Here is a 13,574-nt window from a genome sequence, read left to right on the forward strand (position 1 = left end):
TACCATGTTTTTTCTTCTTCTGGTCTTTGCATCCAATTTTAATTCTAACATCAATTGTACTTAATCAGAATACTTTAACTTTGTTCATTTTTTTCCATACCTAATAATCTGGTAGCAGTATTTTAAAAATTATTTCATTGATATATTTTGAGATGATTTCTAATCCATGTACTTGGATCCATTTCATTCAGACTTTTGGCTGGGATAGGGGACTGACAGATTTTGATTGTTTTGGAGGATCTATGCCAGAAGCCAGATTGCAGTGAAGGTGGTTTTGAGCACAGTCTAATTGAGTCTCTTGAATCCCTTCATGGGTTGAATGCCATCACCCATGGTATTCTTCTGTTGGACCTTGAGAATATTATTTGCCATAGTTAAGGCCCTTTCTGTTGAACCATATCCAAGAGGTGGTAGGGGAAGATTATTGTTCAGTCCCACAGTAACCTTCACATGGTTCTGTATTTTCCCCTGCATCTTCATGGAACTATTGGAAGACGTAATTCATTGCAGTAAGGATTTATTTATATGCTGATGACATTGAGTAATATGGCTCTTTAGCCCCTAATACAAAAGAATCAGTAAATTCCTTTGCATTAGACATTGATGGACTACATGAGGATGAATAAACTAAGAATAAATCAAGACAAGATGGAAGTGTTGTTTGTCAAAAGAGCCTAAACCAGGAATTGACATTCAACCTGTTTTTGGAGGGTCTGAGCTGCTCGATCAGGTCTGTTGTTTAGAGTGTTGCTTTCTTTTACACTGTCCCTGGATCTCAGGTGGCCGTGAAATGAATTTGCATAGATATGTTTGGTGTACCAGGTGCACATTTTCCTAAGTTTGTCTGATTTGGCAACAGTTACCCATGCCTTGGTTATATCACCTTATACTTTACATAAATTACTCTTGAAGAATGTCTGTAACCTCCAGTTGCTTCAAAATACATTTAGCCCCTTAGGGCTTGTCTACACTGATGATATCCACTGGACTCAACCTGGCTGGCTCATGTTGACAATAATGTGGCATCACACTGGATCCAGCCTGGTCATGTGATTGCCATCATGGTTGTTCTAGAGCCAGTCTGGTTCTGAATTTAGTGGCCAGTATAGGTGCGCCCTGAATCAATGTATGGTACTGAGATTAAAATACAGCATTACAACCTACATTGGTTGTCTCATGTTTTCTGGCTCAACTCAAGGTTTTGGCTTCACCCTTTAAAATGCAAAATGGCTTGAGCCTTGGCTGTCTCATTATAAACCTCTATCGTTATTAAGAGCTGCAGAAGAAGTCTTCTGAGAACACTGTTGACCACAGTGACCCTCTTATTGGGCATATGGAAAAGGACTTTCTTGCTCTCAAATTATGGAATGTCCACCTTCCAGAATTATGATTGTTTTTGGCTTTCATGAAAGATGTTAAGATAAATCTCTTTAATCAAGTTGTTCAGTATATTATTTGAGATTATTGCTTTATTGTTGTTGCTTTAACATCTTAATGACTCTATTAATAGCTTATTATTTTATTTATATCGATGTATTGTGCATATATCTTGTTAGCAGAAACAATGATATGGTAATGAGGATAAAGATAATGTCTGTGTAAATTTTCAGGCCCTTGGGGGAAATATAATGACTGCAAGTCCAATATCTGACCTAAACCCAGTGTTTATGGCAAGTGGGAGCAAGCTGACTTTGATATCAAATGGTAAGCCGGCCAAAGCTTTGACTGAGCATGAAAGATTATGTATTGTCAACACTCTCTTGATGATGTGCTCTCTTATCCCAGCTAAAAATATTGGACATATCATTGTGTATATATTACATATGGTCTGTTCTTGGGAATTACCAACTTTATGATTATGGTATATGCAGTGTTTCTTATTCAAGAATTGGTTGCTTTGTGATTTTTTAAAATTTTTATAAAAATGAATTCATTTTTTTTGGAAAATAGCCTGCTGATTTGCTCAGCAGAAGTCAAAAGTCTTTGATAATAGCAGCTGGAGCCAGTTTGTGCTTATGTTCTCTCTCTCATGAGTCAGGGAAAATTGCAGGACCTGTTATTTCCAGTAGCATCAATGAAGAATGCTTAAATAGATTTGCTACAGATAGTCTTTCCATGAATTTTATTGATGGACAGCTAGAGAGTACGCAATGCAGCATTGTGGTTTGAATGTTGGACTAGGGACCTTTCATGTTATAAATATACATCATTATGATTCTACTTTAGCTACCATGGCTGTATCACATGGGATCCTAAATTTTGTAGTTTCATAAGGCAACAGAAATAATACCTTAATAATAAAACAGAGTTCTCTGAATAAGAATTTTAAGTATATCTTCCTAAATTTGAAATCCCAGGATTTCAGTGGGATGGAATCATGGCAGTTAAAATGGAATCATAATGCTATAATGGTGTGAAAGGGTCAGATTCTGTGAGACATGGAAACACACTGTTGACCTCAGGGAAGTTACATTCTTTTAGCCTAAGAGAAAAGCAATGGCAAACCTCAATTTTGTCTAAAAAACCCTAGGATTGCCTAGGAAAACCCTAGGACTGAACTATCTGACAATTGATATTTTGCAGTATTTGAGATATGATATGAGTAACATTTAATATTTGACAATTAAATATTTAATATTTAACATATGCAATGATATGTTCGGAGGTGTGCCATTGGCTTAAATGAGGCAGTGTTGGATGACTGTGAACACATTGTATCAATAGTGAGGAATTTCTTATGGGATAAACAAGGTTAGTGTGAATCTACTGGTAGATCTCTGGGTGCTCTACAGCAGATCAGACAGGGTTTCCAAAGCCTAATTATTTAAGATTAGCCACTAAATTTCCCCTAAAATGTACTGATGAAATGAAGAAAGTTTATATAGCCAAGACTGGGTATTTGTGCAGGACTATAAGCTCTGTTCAGTTTTGTACTCAAACTGCATTCCTAGGTACTACATAGATGCTGTAATTTGGATTCTTTTTGCACTAGATTCTTGTCATTGGATCTCAGAATTCTAGTTAAAAAAGGTTTGCCCAACCCTGCTTTAAACATGTTTCAATATCCTCTTCTGATTTTGAAATGATTAGAAGTAGCTGGCAATGTGTTTTCAGCTATCTTCACTGAGAAATCCCTCATGATCTTCTGGAGAGACCAGAGTTTCTTGGCAGAGAGTTTGAATACTACTCTGATGTATGAAATGCAAAAAGCATTGATTGCTGATGCCATCCTATCTCTAAGCCCTTGAATTTGTTGTGCTTTGCAATGACATCCTATCTACTTGTCCCCTCTTTGGAAAATTTACTGCAAAAAGTCCGCCTTCTCGCCGGACTTCGCAGCCAGAGCCGCGCCTCTGCCGGGCGGCCTCCTCCCGGGGTGTCGGAGGTGCGCATCTGCGCACCGCCCCGGGAGTGTCGCCCACGGACTGAAGGGCCTCCGTTGCGGGACTCTTTTTGTTGGCTGTTTTGGCACTTTGCGGCAGCCGGGAGCGGGCCCTTTAAAGACTCCTGGGGGGAAGACAGGGAGAGTGCTCGCCAGGTGAGAGCGGCGAGCTTAAAAGCTGGACGCCCGGACCTTCCTGCCACGCCCCCTCCGCCTTCTCGCCGGACTCCGCAGCCAGAGCCGCGCCTCTGCCGGGCGGCCTCCTCCCGGGGTGTCGGAGGTGCGCATCTGCGCACCGCCCCGGGAGTGCCGCCTACGGACTGAAGGGCCTCCGTTGCGGGACTCCGCACCTGCGCAGCTGCGCAGTTTTTACTGGGCTTGGGAGGTTGTGGGTTAGCTTAGAGCAGAGGATGCCTGTGGTGGCTAACCTCTGCTCTTTAATCTGCTGGTGTAGGGTAGGGGGGAGGTCATGGACGCGGGGGATGCATGGGCTGGGGAGGAAGGGGATAACATCACTTTGAGCGGAGCTCCTATTGAGGTTGTGTGGGGCAGGGGGAGGTATGGCGGTGGGAAGAGGGACTTGCGTTCCAGGGGAAGGCGAGATCGATGCTTCATATCTATCTCCCCTTCCTGTCCCTCTCCCAACCCAAAGGACCTGAGGGTCACTCCAACCGTGCCACAAACCCTGTCGCTGCTCCTGTGCAATGCCAGATCGATTAACAACAAGACCCACATCCTCCACGATCTGTTGGAGGACCGAAGTTGCGATCTGGCTTGCATTACCGAGACCTGGCTTGGGCCTGAAGGGGATGCTGTGTGGGCTCAGGCCCTGCCTGCTGGGTTCTCGGTGAAGGACCAGCCCAGGTTAGGTGGGCGGGGGGGGGGGTGTGTGGCCTTGATACATAGGAACACCGTGTCCCTCACCAGGAACCACATCCGACAGACATCCTATATCGAGTGTATTTACCTGACCCTAAAGGCGAGGGACAGTCTAGGGATTCTGTTGGTGTATCGGCCACCCCGTGCGCTAACGGACTCCCTTAACGAGCTGACACAGCTGGTCGCTGAACTGATGCTGGAGACGCCCAGGCTCCTTGTCCTGGGTGACTTCAACATCTCCCTCACGGCCAGCTATGTTCCACCCGGTGCAGCTCGCGAATTCATGGATACCATGGCGGCCATGGGCCTGTCCCAACTGATTCTGGGTCCTACGCATTGTGCGGGTAATACTCTCGATTTGGTCTTCTGTTCTGATGTGGAAAATCCGTGGGTGGAAATATCTAATATTTCCCCCCTGCCATGGACGGATCACTTCCTGGTTGAGGCGAAAATCAAGGTCTCTACCCAGATCCCTCCCAGGGGTGGTGGACCTATTAGGATGGTCCACCCTCGAAGGCTAATGGAACCCAAAAGGTTCCAGGAAGCCCTAGAGGGACACATGGTTGGAAGTGACGGCGATTCTGTTGATGCCCTGACTGGTATCTGGAATACCGGTCTCTCGAGGGCTATACACAATATCGCTCCCAAGCGCCCTCTCAGACCCGCTTCCAAACGCAAGCCCTGGTATACGGAAGATCTCCGGGCAAGGAAGCGGGAGCTGCGACGGCTAGAATACCGTTGGCGGAAACACCTTCGCTTAGACGACAAGACTCTCCTAGCCCAACTGTTAGAGGACTATGGAGAGGCGATACGAGCAGCAAAGAATTCGTTCTATGGTGCTCATATCGCGTCCGTGGAGTCGCGTCCAGCAGAGTTGTTCAGGGTAGTTAGGGAGCTAACTCAGCTCCCTCCTGCCCTGAACCAGATCCTTGAACCTTCTAAGGCCTGCTATGACCAATTTAATAACTTCTTCGCGGATAAAACTTCTCGGATAAGCGAAGGTCTTAACGCCGACATTCAGGCAGAACCTAGAGTAGAGGTATCCAGGGCCTCCATGGACTTTATTAAACTGGATCGGTTTGAGTTGGTAAGTACCGATGATGTGGACAAGATCCTCGGAAGTGTTCGGAAGACAACCTGCTCTCTCGATCCCTGTCCCTCATGGCTAGCAGCCCAGGGGGAACCGGCTGTAACTTTATTGTTACGCCGGATTATTAATACATCTCTGAGGGAAGGGCAATTTCCATCTGATCTTAAATTGGCCATCGTAAAACCTTTATTAAAAAAGCCCTCCCTCGACCCCCTGGTATATAATAATTATCGGCCAGTTTCACTGCTGCCATTTTTGGGGAAGGTGATCGAGAGGGCGGTTGCAATCCAGCTTCAGGCGGTCTTGGATGAAACGGATTATCTGGACCCATTTCAAACTGGCTTTCGGGCGGGTTACGGGGTTGAGACGGCCATGGTCGCCTTGGTCGATGATCTCCGTCTGGGCATCGACAGGAGAAGCGTGTCCCTGTTGGTGCTCTTGGACATCTCAGCGGCTTTCGATACCATAGACCATGGTATCCTTCTGAGGCGCCTGGCAGAGGTGGGAATCGGCGGCACTGCGCTCCAGTGGTTCCGGTCCTACCTCTCCGGGAGGTCCCAGATGGTGCAGCTGGGAGACGTGTGCTCCGACGAGAGGGCCCTTAAAACTGGGGTCCCTCAAGGAGCCATTCTGTCTCCCATGCTATTTAACATTTACATGAAACCGCTGGGAGAGATCATCCGGAGACATGGGGCGCGGGGTTATCAGTACGCTGATGACACCCAAATAATCTTCTCTATGTCTCCGACTGATGCAGTGACTGAGGATGGCGTCTCTCCTCTCGTGGCCTGTCTGGAGTCAGTAATGGGCTGGATGAGGGAAATCCGACTCAAGCTGAATCCAGAGAAAACAGAGGTACTCGTGATAGGTTCCCCTGGTCCAGGAATGGCGGCCGTTCCACCTGTCCTGAACGGGGTCACGCTCCCTGTGAAGGACTCCGTGCACAGTCTGGGGGTGCTTCTTGACTCGTCCCTTCGCCTGACTGCTCAGGTGAATGCGACGGTCAAGAGCACCTGTCATCAGCTTCGTCTTATTTGCCAGCTGCGCCCATACCTGGCCCAGAAGGACCTTGAAACTGTGGTACACGCCCTGGTAACCTCGAGACTGGATTTCTGCAATGTACTCTACATGGGGCAACCCTTATACCAAACCCGGAAGCTTCAAATGGTGCAGAACATGGCAGCCAGGCTGGTCACTGGTACGTCCAGGGCCAGCCATATAACACCAGTATTAAAAGATCTCCATTGGCTGCCCATTCGCTTCCGGGCGCAATATAAGGTGTTGGTGATGACCTATAAAGCCCTAAATGGCCTGGGCCCAGGATACCTGAAGGACCGTCTCTCCCCATACATTCCGCCCCGCACCCTCAGAACATCTGGGCAGCAATTACTTAGGGTTCCCAGGGCGAGGTTTGTCTCCACTACCAGGAGGACATTTTCCATCGCCGCCCCGGCCCTTTGGAACACACTGCCCATAGAGCTCCGCTCAGCTACCTCCCTGGCCCAATTCAGACGCGACTTGAAGACCTACCTGTTTGGGATAGCATTCCCTGAATAAGGTCCCATAGCCCCCCCCCCCCCCCCCCGCCGCACCGGCAACGGGATTGGCTAACCTGGGGCCTTTTGTTTTTCTGTTTTATGTAATTCTTGTATGATTTTAATGTTTATTGTTTATTGTATTTTAATTGTTGTAAACCGCCCTGATCTGATGGAAGGGCGGTATATAAATAAAAATTTTATTATTATTATTATTTATTATTAAGATCCTGATCCAAATCAAAATTTGACACTACACAAGACACAAAGACAGACAGGAATGCATTATGAGACTCCATTCATATCCACTTGTACAACAGCTATAACAACCTGATGAATATTTGGCTCCCATGACATGATTTCCCTTATGGAGAACCAACTATGCTCCCCAAAATGAATAACTGTTTGCATGAAAATCATAAGTTGTTTGTTTGCATATTCCATCTGCTGTTCTGTCTTTTTTCCTTACAGAGGGCAGCAGGACTATAAAGATGGATGAAACATTTTTTACTGGTTATAGGAAGACAGTACTAAAGCCTCAGGAAATACTGCTCTCAGTAGAGATTCCATTCAGCAGGAAGGTGAGGTGACTGGAATAACACTTTTTGGAGAATAATACTTTTTTATTATTTTTTTTACTGTGAATACAAATGTCATTTGTTTATAACGAACCATCATTGAAGGCCAGAATTCATGGTTTTATGGGTATGTGTTGGTTGCTCAAGAGTGTAGGAAAAGCAAAGGGTGTGAAAAATTCAGTTATCTCAGAATAATAACTTTCCTATTTAAAAACCCATGTTTCTACACCTCTTGCTTTGATTTGACCTGCTGAATCTTCAAAAGCAAGAGGGATGGCTGGAGCATAAAGTATATCCTGGGAGTGGGCCTTTAGTGCCATGCAGCACTCTACAACTTTCCACTCTTAGCTAAAGTAGAATGCATTCTGCAAATTTTTATTGATTTCCTGCCTTTTGGAATCATCCAATACTTGGAGATGTATCATACAGAATAAATTATGCAAAGTTACTGAAAGGTTAAAGCTAGAATAAATTATGGAAAATCAGAAAAAGATTGCTTAATTTGCACAATTTATGATTAACCTTTATAGGTAGAAATAGGTAGAAAATTTGCCCCCCCCCACCTTAAAGCAGAATATACACAGCTTTGTCTAGGTTCATCACATATATATTAGCTTGTGCAGTACTATATTAAGATATATGCAATACAGGTTAAGTCTCCCTTATATCTTGAATGCTGAAAACCTAAAACCAAAGTAAAGCAACATCTTTACTTTCTGATGGTTCAGTGTACACAAACTTTGTTTTATGCACAAAATTATTAAAAATATCATATAAAATTATCTTCAGTTTATGTGTACTGTGGGGCCTGGTTCCAGGGCCCCCATAGAAACCATAATCTGTGGATGCTCAAGTCCCATTAGATACAGTGGCATAGTAAAATGATGCCCCATATATAAAATGGCAAAATCAAGGTTTGCTATTTGGAATTTATACTTTTTTGGAATATTTTCAAGCTGTGGATGCTTGAATCCATGGATATGGTGGGCTGACTGTATAAGATGTATAGAAACCATTAATGAACTTTGTGTTTAGATTTTGGTCTCATCTCCAAGGTACCTGATTATGTGCGCATATGCAAATAAAGTTATTCCAAAATTTGAAATAATCTGAAATCAATACTTCTGGTCCCAAACCTTTGAATAAGGGAGACTCAATCTGTATTAAGAACTGAAAGATCACTTTTCATCCAGTTTGTTCAGTGCTTAATCTCAGTGTGGTTTGTGTTACAGCCTTAATGACAGTTAAGAGTATCAAAACACTGAGTGACTCTGACTATAAGGTCACTTGCATTAGCAGAAGAGAACCTGAACGTGTTCCCACTGGTGGGAGCGCCCTCAAGTGGAATTCTGTTCAGTATAAATTTTCTCTTCCTTCTGAATCTCTTTACATCTCCTGAAAATCTGCTCTCGGAGTACTCTTTGGAATAGTTTGTAAGGAGCTGTTACAGAAGAAATGAAAAACTGGCAAAAATGCCTCCTTCCATGGATCTTGATCTTGAATGGAAAGAGTCTGGCTGCTCCCAAAAGCCTAGTCAGAATCTAAATACAGGTTGAGCCTCCCCTATATGGAAATCAAAAATATTCCAGAAAACCAAAACTTTTTTCATGGGTGGCTGGGACACCTTAGCTTTCTGATAGTTCAGTGTACACAAACTTTGTTTCATGCACAAAATTATCAAAAATACTGTATAAAATTATTCTCGGGCAATGTGTATAAGGTGTATATGAAACATAATTTAATTTCTTGTTTAGACTTGGGTCCCTTCTCCAAGGTATCCATTATGTACATATAGGCAAAAACATTCCAACATCCAAAATAATCCAAACACTTCTGGTTCTAATGATTTCAGATAAGAGAATCAACCTGTAGTGATCCTACACAAAAGTTTTTTTAATACCATACACAAACTTGCTAGGACACAAACATGTTGACCATGACCCAACTCTAACATCTGTCTCTAATTTGTAGACTTCTATGACAAGTCTGATAAAAAACTGTATAATCTGTTACATCAAACAACTGAATTGCCAGCTATTGAAACTACTGCCAAGAGTACTTAACAAAAAATTTAACATTGCAACATTGCACAACAGCTTCCCCTGAGCTAACCTGAGAATACAATGGACTCACTGATAATGTAGTCCCAACACTTCCTCATCTGTAGTCTCATAATGGGTTAGTGCAAACTTTCCCAGGCACACATTGAATTTTCAAAGATATAAACTTGCAGAGGAGCATACAGCCTGCTCAGTATCTTGCTCAGGTGCTAACTGCTAATGAGAAACTTCAGGACTCTCTGATTCTTTAGCATTAAATCAGGCTTGGACTGGACAGCCCTTCAAAGGACAACTAGCTTTCACAAAGTAGAACTTATGTCTGCTCTAGTTATTCAGGCCTTGCTTTTAGAAAAGGAACCCAGTGAAGTTCTCTTTCTTGATGTCTGGGAAAATAAGAAGCTGCCTCCTGTGGTTCAGATCACAGGTCCAACTAACCTGGGAATGTCTATCCGTATTTACAACTGCTTCCTAGGGTTTCAGACACAAAATTTCCCCAACCTCTCTGCAAATTCCAGGGATGGAATATGGGATATATTGCATTCAGTATATGCAGTCTGTTACTGAGCTGCAGCTTCTTTTCCCCAAGACTCTACCAAACAACAACAACAGATATTCCTCCATGCTGATACATTTAGAGTTACAGTGAGCCCGTGTCATAAGCAAGCTCATAAGCAGCTTTCACCTTACACTGAAGCTGCCTAGCAAAAGAGAGCATGGCATGTGTGCCCGCAGCACCTGCACATGGCCATGCAGCGAGCACAAGCCCCATTATATCTGATGGGGCTCGAGCATACACGCTTTTTGCTTTACGTGAGCGGGTCTGGAATGGATCTCCCACATAAGGCAAGGGCCCACTGTACTATTTGCATCTCAGATATCAGCTATAGCCTTTAAATTTTTCTTTGAAAGTAGGAAGCTACATTTAGAGCACTTGGGAGAAATAAATCACCAAGAGCAGTCAACATACCAATAGAGCTGCTTCAGTCTACAGAGACAGATATACTCTACTTCTAATTAAAATCAGTCAACAAATATGAGAAAACAAAACAGCAATGGCCTACAAACTGGAAATGCTCAATATACATTCCAAACCCCAAGAAGGGGGGCCACCATGGATTGCAGTAACCACAGGACATTAATTTCCCATACAAGCAAAGTGATGCTCAAAATTCTACAACAAAGACTTTTACTGTATGTGGAGTGAGAAATGCCAGATGTCCCAACTAGGTTTAGGGAAGGAGGAGGCACTAGGATCATATTGCAAACATACATTGGCTAATGGAGCACAACCAAACAAATTCAAAAGAAAATCTATATATTAACATATATGTATAGATTGTATCAAAGTCTTTGTATAGATCATGAAAATTATGGAATGCTTTTAAAGAAATGGGTGCATCATAACATTTTATTATCCTGAGGAATAACCTGTACTCAGGACAAGAGACTACAATTAGGACAGAATACAGAGAAATCAAGTGATTTCCAATAGGCAAGTGGGTCAGGCAAGACTGAATTTTATCACCCTGTCTGTTTAACTTGTATCCTGAATATATCATAGAATTGTAAAGTTGGAAGAGACCACAAGGGCCATCCAATCCAACCCCCCTGCCATGCAGGAACTCTCAGTCAAAGCATCCCCAACAGATGGCCATCTAGCCTCTGTTTAAAGATTTCCAAGGAGGGAGACTCCACTACACTCCGAGGGAGTGTGTTCCACTGTCCAACAGCCCTTACTGTCAGGAAGTTCCTCCTAATGTTGAAGTGGAATCCCTTTTCCTGCATTTTGCATCCATTGTTCCGTGTCCTGTTCTCTGGAGCAGCAGAGATGGAACAATGGATGCAAACTCCAGTAAAAGAGATTACACCTCAACATTAGGAAGAACATCCTGACAGTAAGGGCTATGTCATATGTAAAGCAGGATTAGATTTGGAGGAAGGAACCGTAAGATGCAGATAACACCAGACTATCACCAGAAAAAATCAAAAGCCTGGAAAATCACTAAAGAAACTCAAGGAAGGAAATGCAAAGGCAGGTTAACAGTTGAACATTAACAAAACAAAATTAATGACCATAAATGATTTACATAACTTTAAAGCAAATGATAAAGACATTGAAATAGTTCAAGATTTTCCATACCTTGGCTCAGTCATTAATCAGAATGAAGATTACAGTCTAGTAATCAGAAGAAGATTAGAGATTATATCACACTAGATTTTTAAGGTGCCACAGTCACGCTAGTGTAGCAAATGTAAACATACACAGTTGGGGACGATCAATATTGCACAGTTCTTCCAAAGTGTAATGGTGCTGCCTCCACAGCCCTGCTTCCCTGTCCTAACCCCTTTCCAGCATGCATTCTGGTCTATATTCATTTTTATTTATTTTTAGTGATATTGCACAATCATGATAATCCATTAGGTAAAAAATAATATAAAATAATTTTTAAAAAAGTCTGCGAGGGGGAAGGAAGAGGGGGAAAGGAACATAATCATATCCACTTGTACCAGGCCTGTATATCAGAACTGCTTTGTGAGGAACTTATCACACACTCTCACAACTCTGAAAAAGGAGCACTATTGAAAAGGAGCATTGATGGCTTTTCCTTATCAATGAAAAGGAGCGCACCAGCAGTGGATGGACAGCAGACCAGCTACTGGAAAGACAACATCATTTGATATGGTCACAAATATGTCTCTCCTACTCTAATTTCACTTTTCAAGCCTGGTGTGATAAAGCTGTAGGACTTGGAAGGGAAGCTATGAAGGAACTAGACAAGATCCTGAAGTGTAAAGATATTGAATACTAAAGGAGTATTTATTTATTTATTTTTCATTTCTATGCTGCCTTTCTGTCAGAACGGGACTCAATGGACTAAAATGGAACTAAATGAGAAAGGGACAAAAATGAGACTGTTGTACTTTGGACTCATTATGAGAAGACATGACTCACTGGAAAAATACAATGATGTTTGGTAAGGTAGAAGGAAGTAGGAAAAGAGGAAGACTACATTCCAGATGGAGAGACTCAATCAAGAAAGCCCTTTCCTTGAGTCTGAAAGACCTGAATGGGGTTGTTGATGATAGTGTGACATGGGAGTCTCTCATTCATGCTTCACCATAGGACGAAGATGACTTAATGGCCATTATCATCAACAACAAAAATTGACACAAAACAGATGACTGAACAGGCCTTTTCTCCTGTTCAGATTTTAAGATGGCAACTCTGTTGTCATTACCAGAGCAATGTCTGAGTGAAGGTGTGTAGAAATCTCAGGGCCTAAAGAAAGGTAGAATTAAGGACATCAGAGAGATTTCCATTCATCACTCTGCAATTGTTCACTGTGTACGTTGATACTGTACGTGTGAAAATACTGTGAGGTCTATGTTAAATTCATCCAAGCTGACTTATTACCAAATTATACAGTCATGATGACTGCTCTAAATTGCACTAGAGACACATTTTAAAGGTTCCGTAACATGCAGAGAGTCATGCATGTTCTCTGTGATTTATGCAATGATAATATGTTATGGAAGAGGTTTTCACATATAAATGAAAACTATTGCTAGCATTAGCTAGTAAAAACAATCACCACCCATCATGTGAGATTCTATCATCTATATCTAAAGGACAGGATTTATTGAAACTGCTTCTCCACCCTTATTCCTTTGCTACATTTTTGTTTTAGCTGAGGAAAATAATGCTTAGGCAATATGAACAAATCTTGCCAAGAAAACTCTATGATAGATTCGCCTTAGGTTCACCATAAGTCAGAGATGATTTGAAGTCCCACAGCAACAACAAGGGCACAATCCTGTACTTTACATCCACCAGGTGAGGTGCTGTAGAATTTAACAGAAGTCTTGTTACATCAAGAGAGTACCATATAGATCGCTGCTATGTTGCATTTGCACAAACACTTGCATGTACCTGGTTTTAGATTGTTTTAAACCATTTTAACTGTTTTAATCTGTTTTTAACTTGTTGATTTGTATAAATACAGTATGTTTTTATCCTTTTAAAATTATTTTTATTATTCATAGTATTTT

At 42.4% G+C, this 13,574-nt stretch overlaps 1 protein-coding gene across 3 annotated transcripts in view; it reads left to right on the forward strand.

Annotated features, from left to right (window-relative positions):
* Nucleotides 1-13,574, forward strand: part of LOC149310680 (xanthine dehydrogenase/oxidase-like) — an 86,181-nt gene that overhangs the window by 33,129 nt on the left and 39,478 nt on the right. For all 3 annotated transcript variants that reach the window (XR_016281699.1, XM_089529532.1, XM_089529533.1), the window contains exons 13-14: nucleotides 1,611-1,704; nucleotides 7,358-7,467. Coding sequence is in view for 2 of the 3 variants with exons in the window: in XM_089529532.1 (XP_089385658.1) it covers nucleotides 1,611-1,704; nucleotides 7,358-7,467 (204 nt within the window). In the remaining variant the exon portion in view is untranslated. The remainder of the gene's footprint in view (nucleotides 1-1,610; nucleotides 1,705-7,357; nucleotides 7,468-13,574) is intronic.

The sequence above is a fragment of the Sceloporus occidentalis genome, unplaced genomic scaffold, assembly GCF_023333645.1.
Source record: "Sceloporus occidentalis isolate IW3139 unplaced genomic scaffold, rSceOcc1.0.p SCAF_6, whole genome shotgun sequence".
Classification (NCBI taxonomy): domain Eukaryota; kingdom Metazoa; phylum Chordata; class Lepidosauria; order Squamata; family Phrynosomatidae; genus Sceloporus; species Sceloporus occidentalis.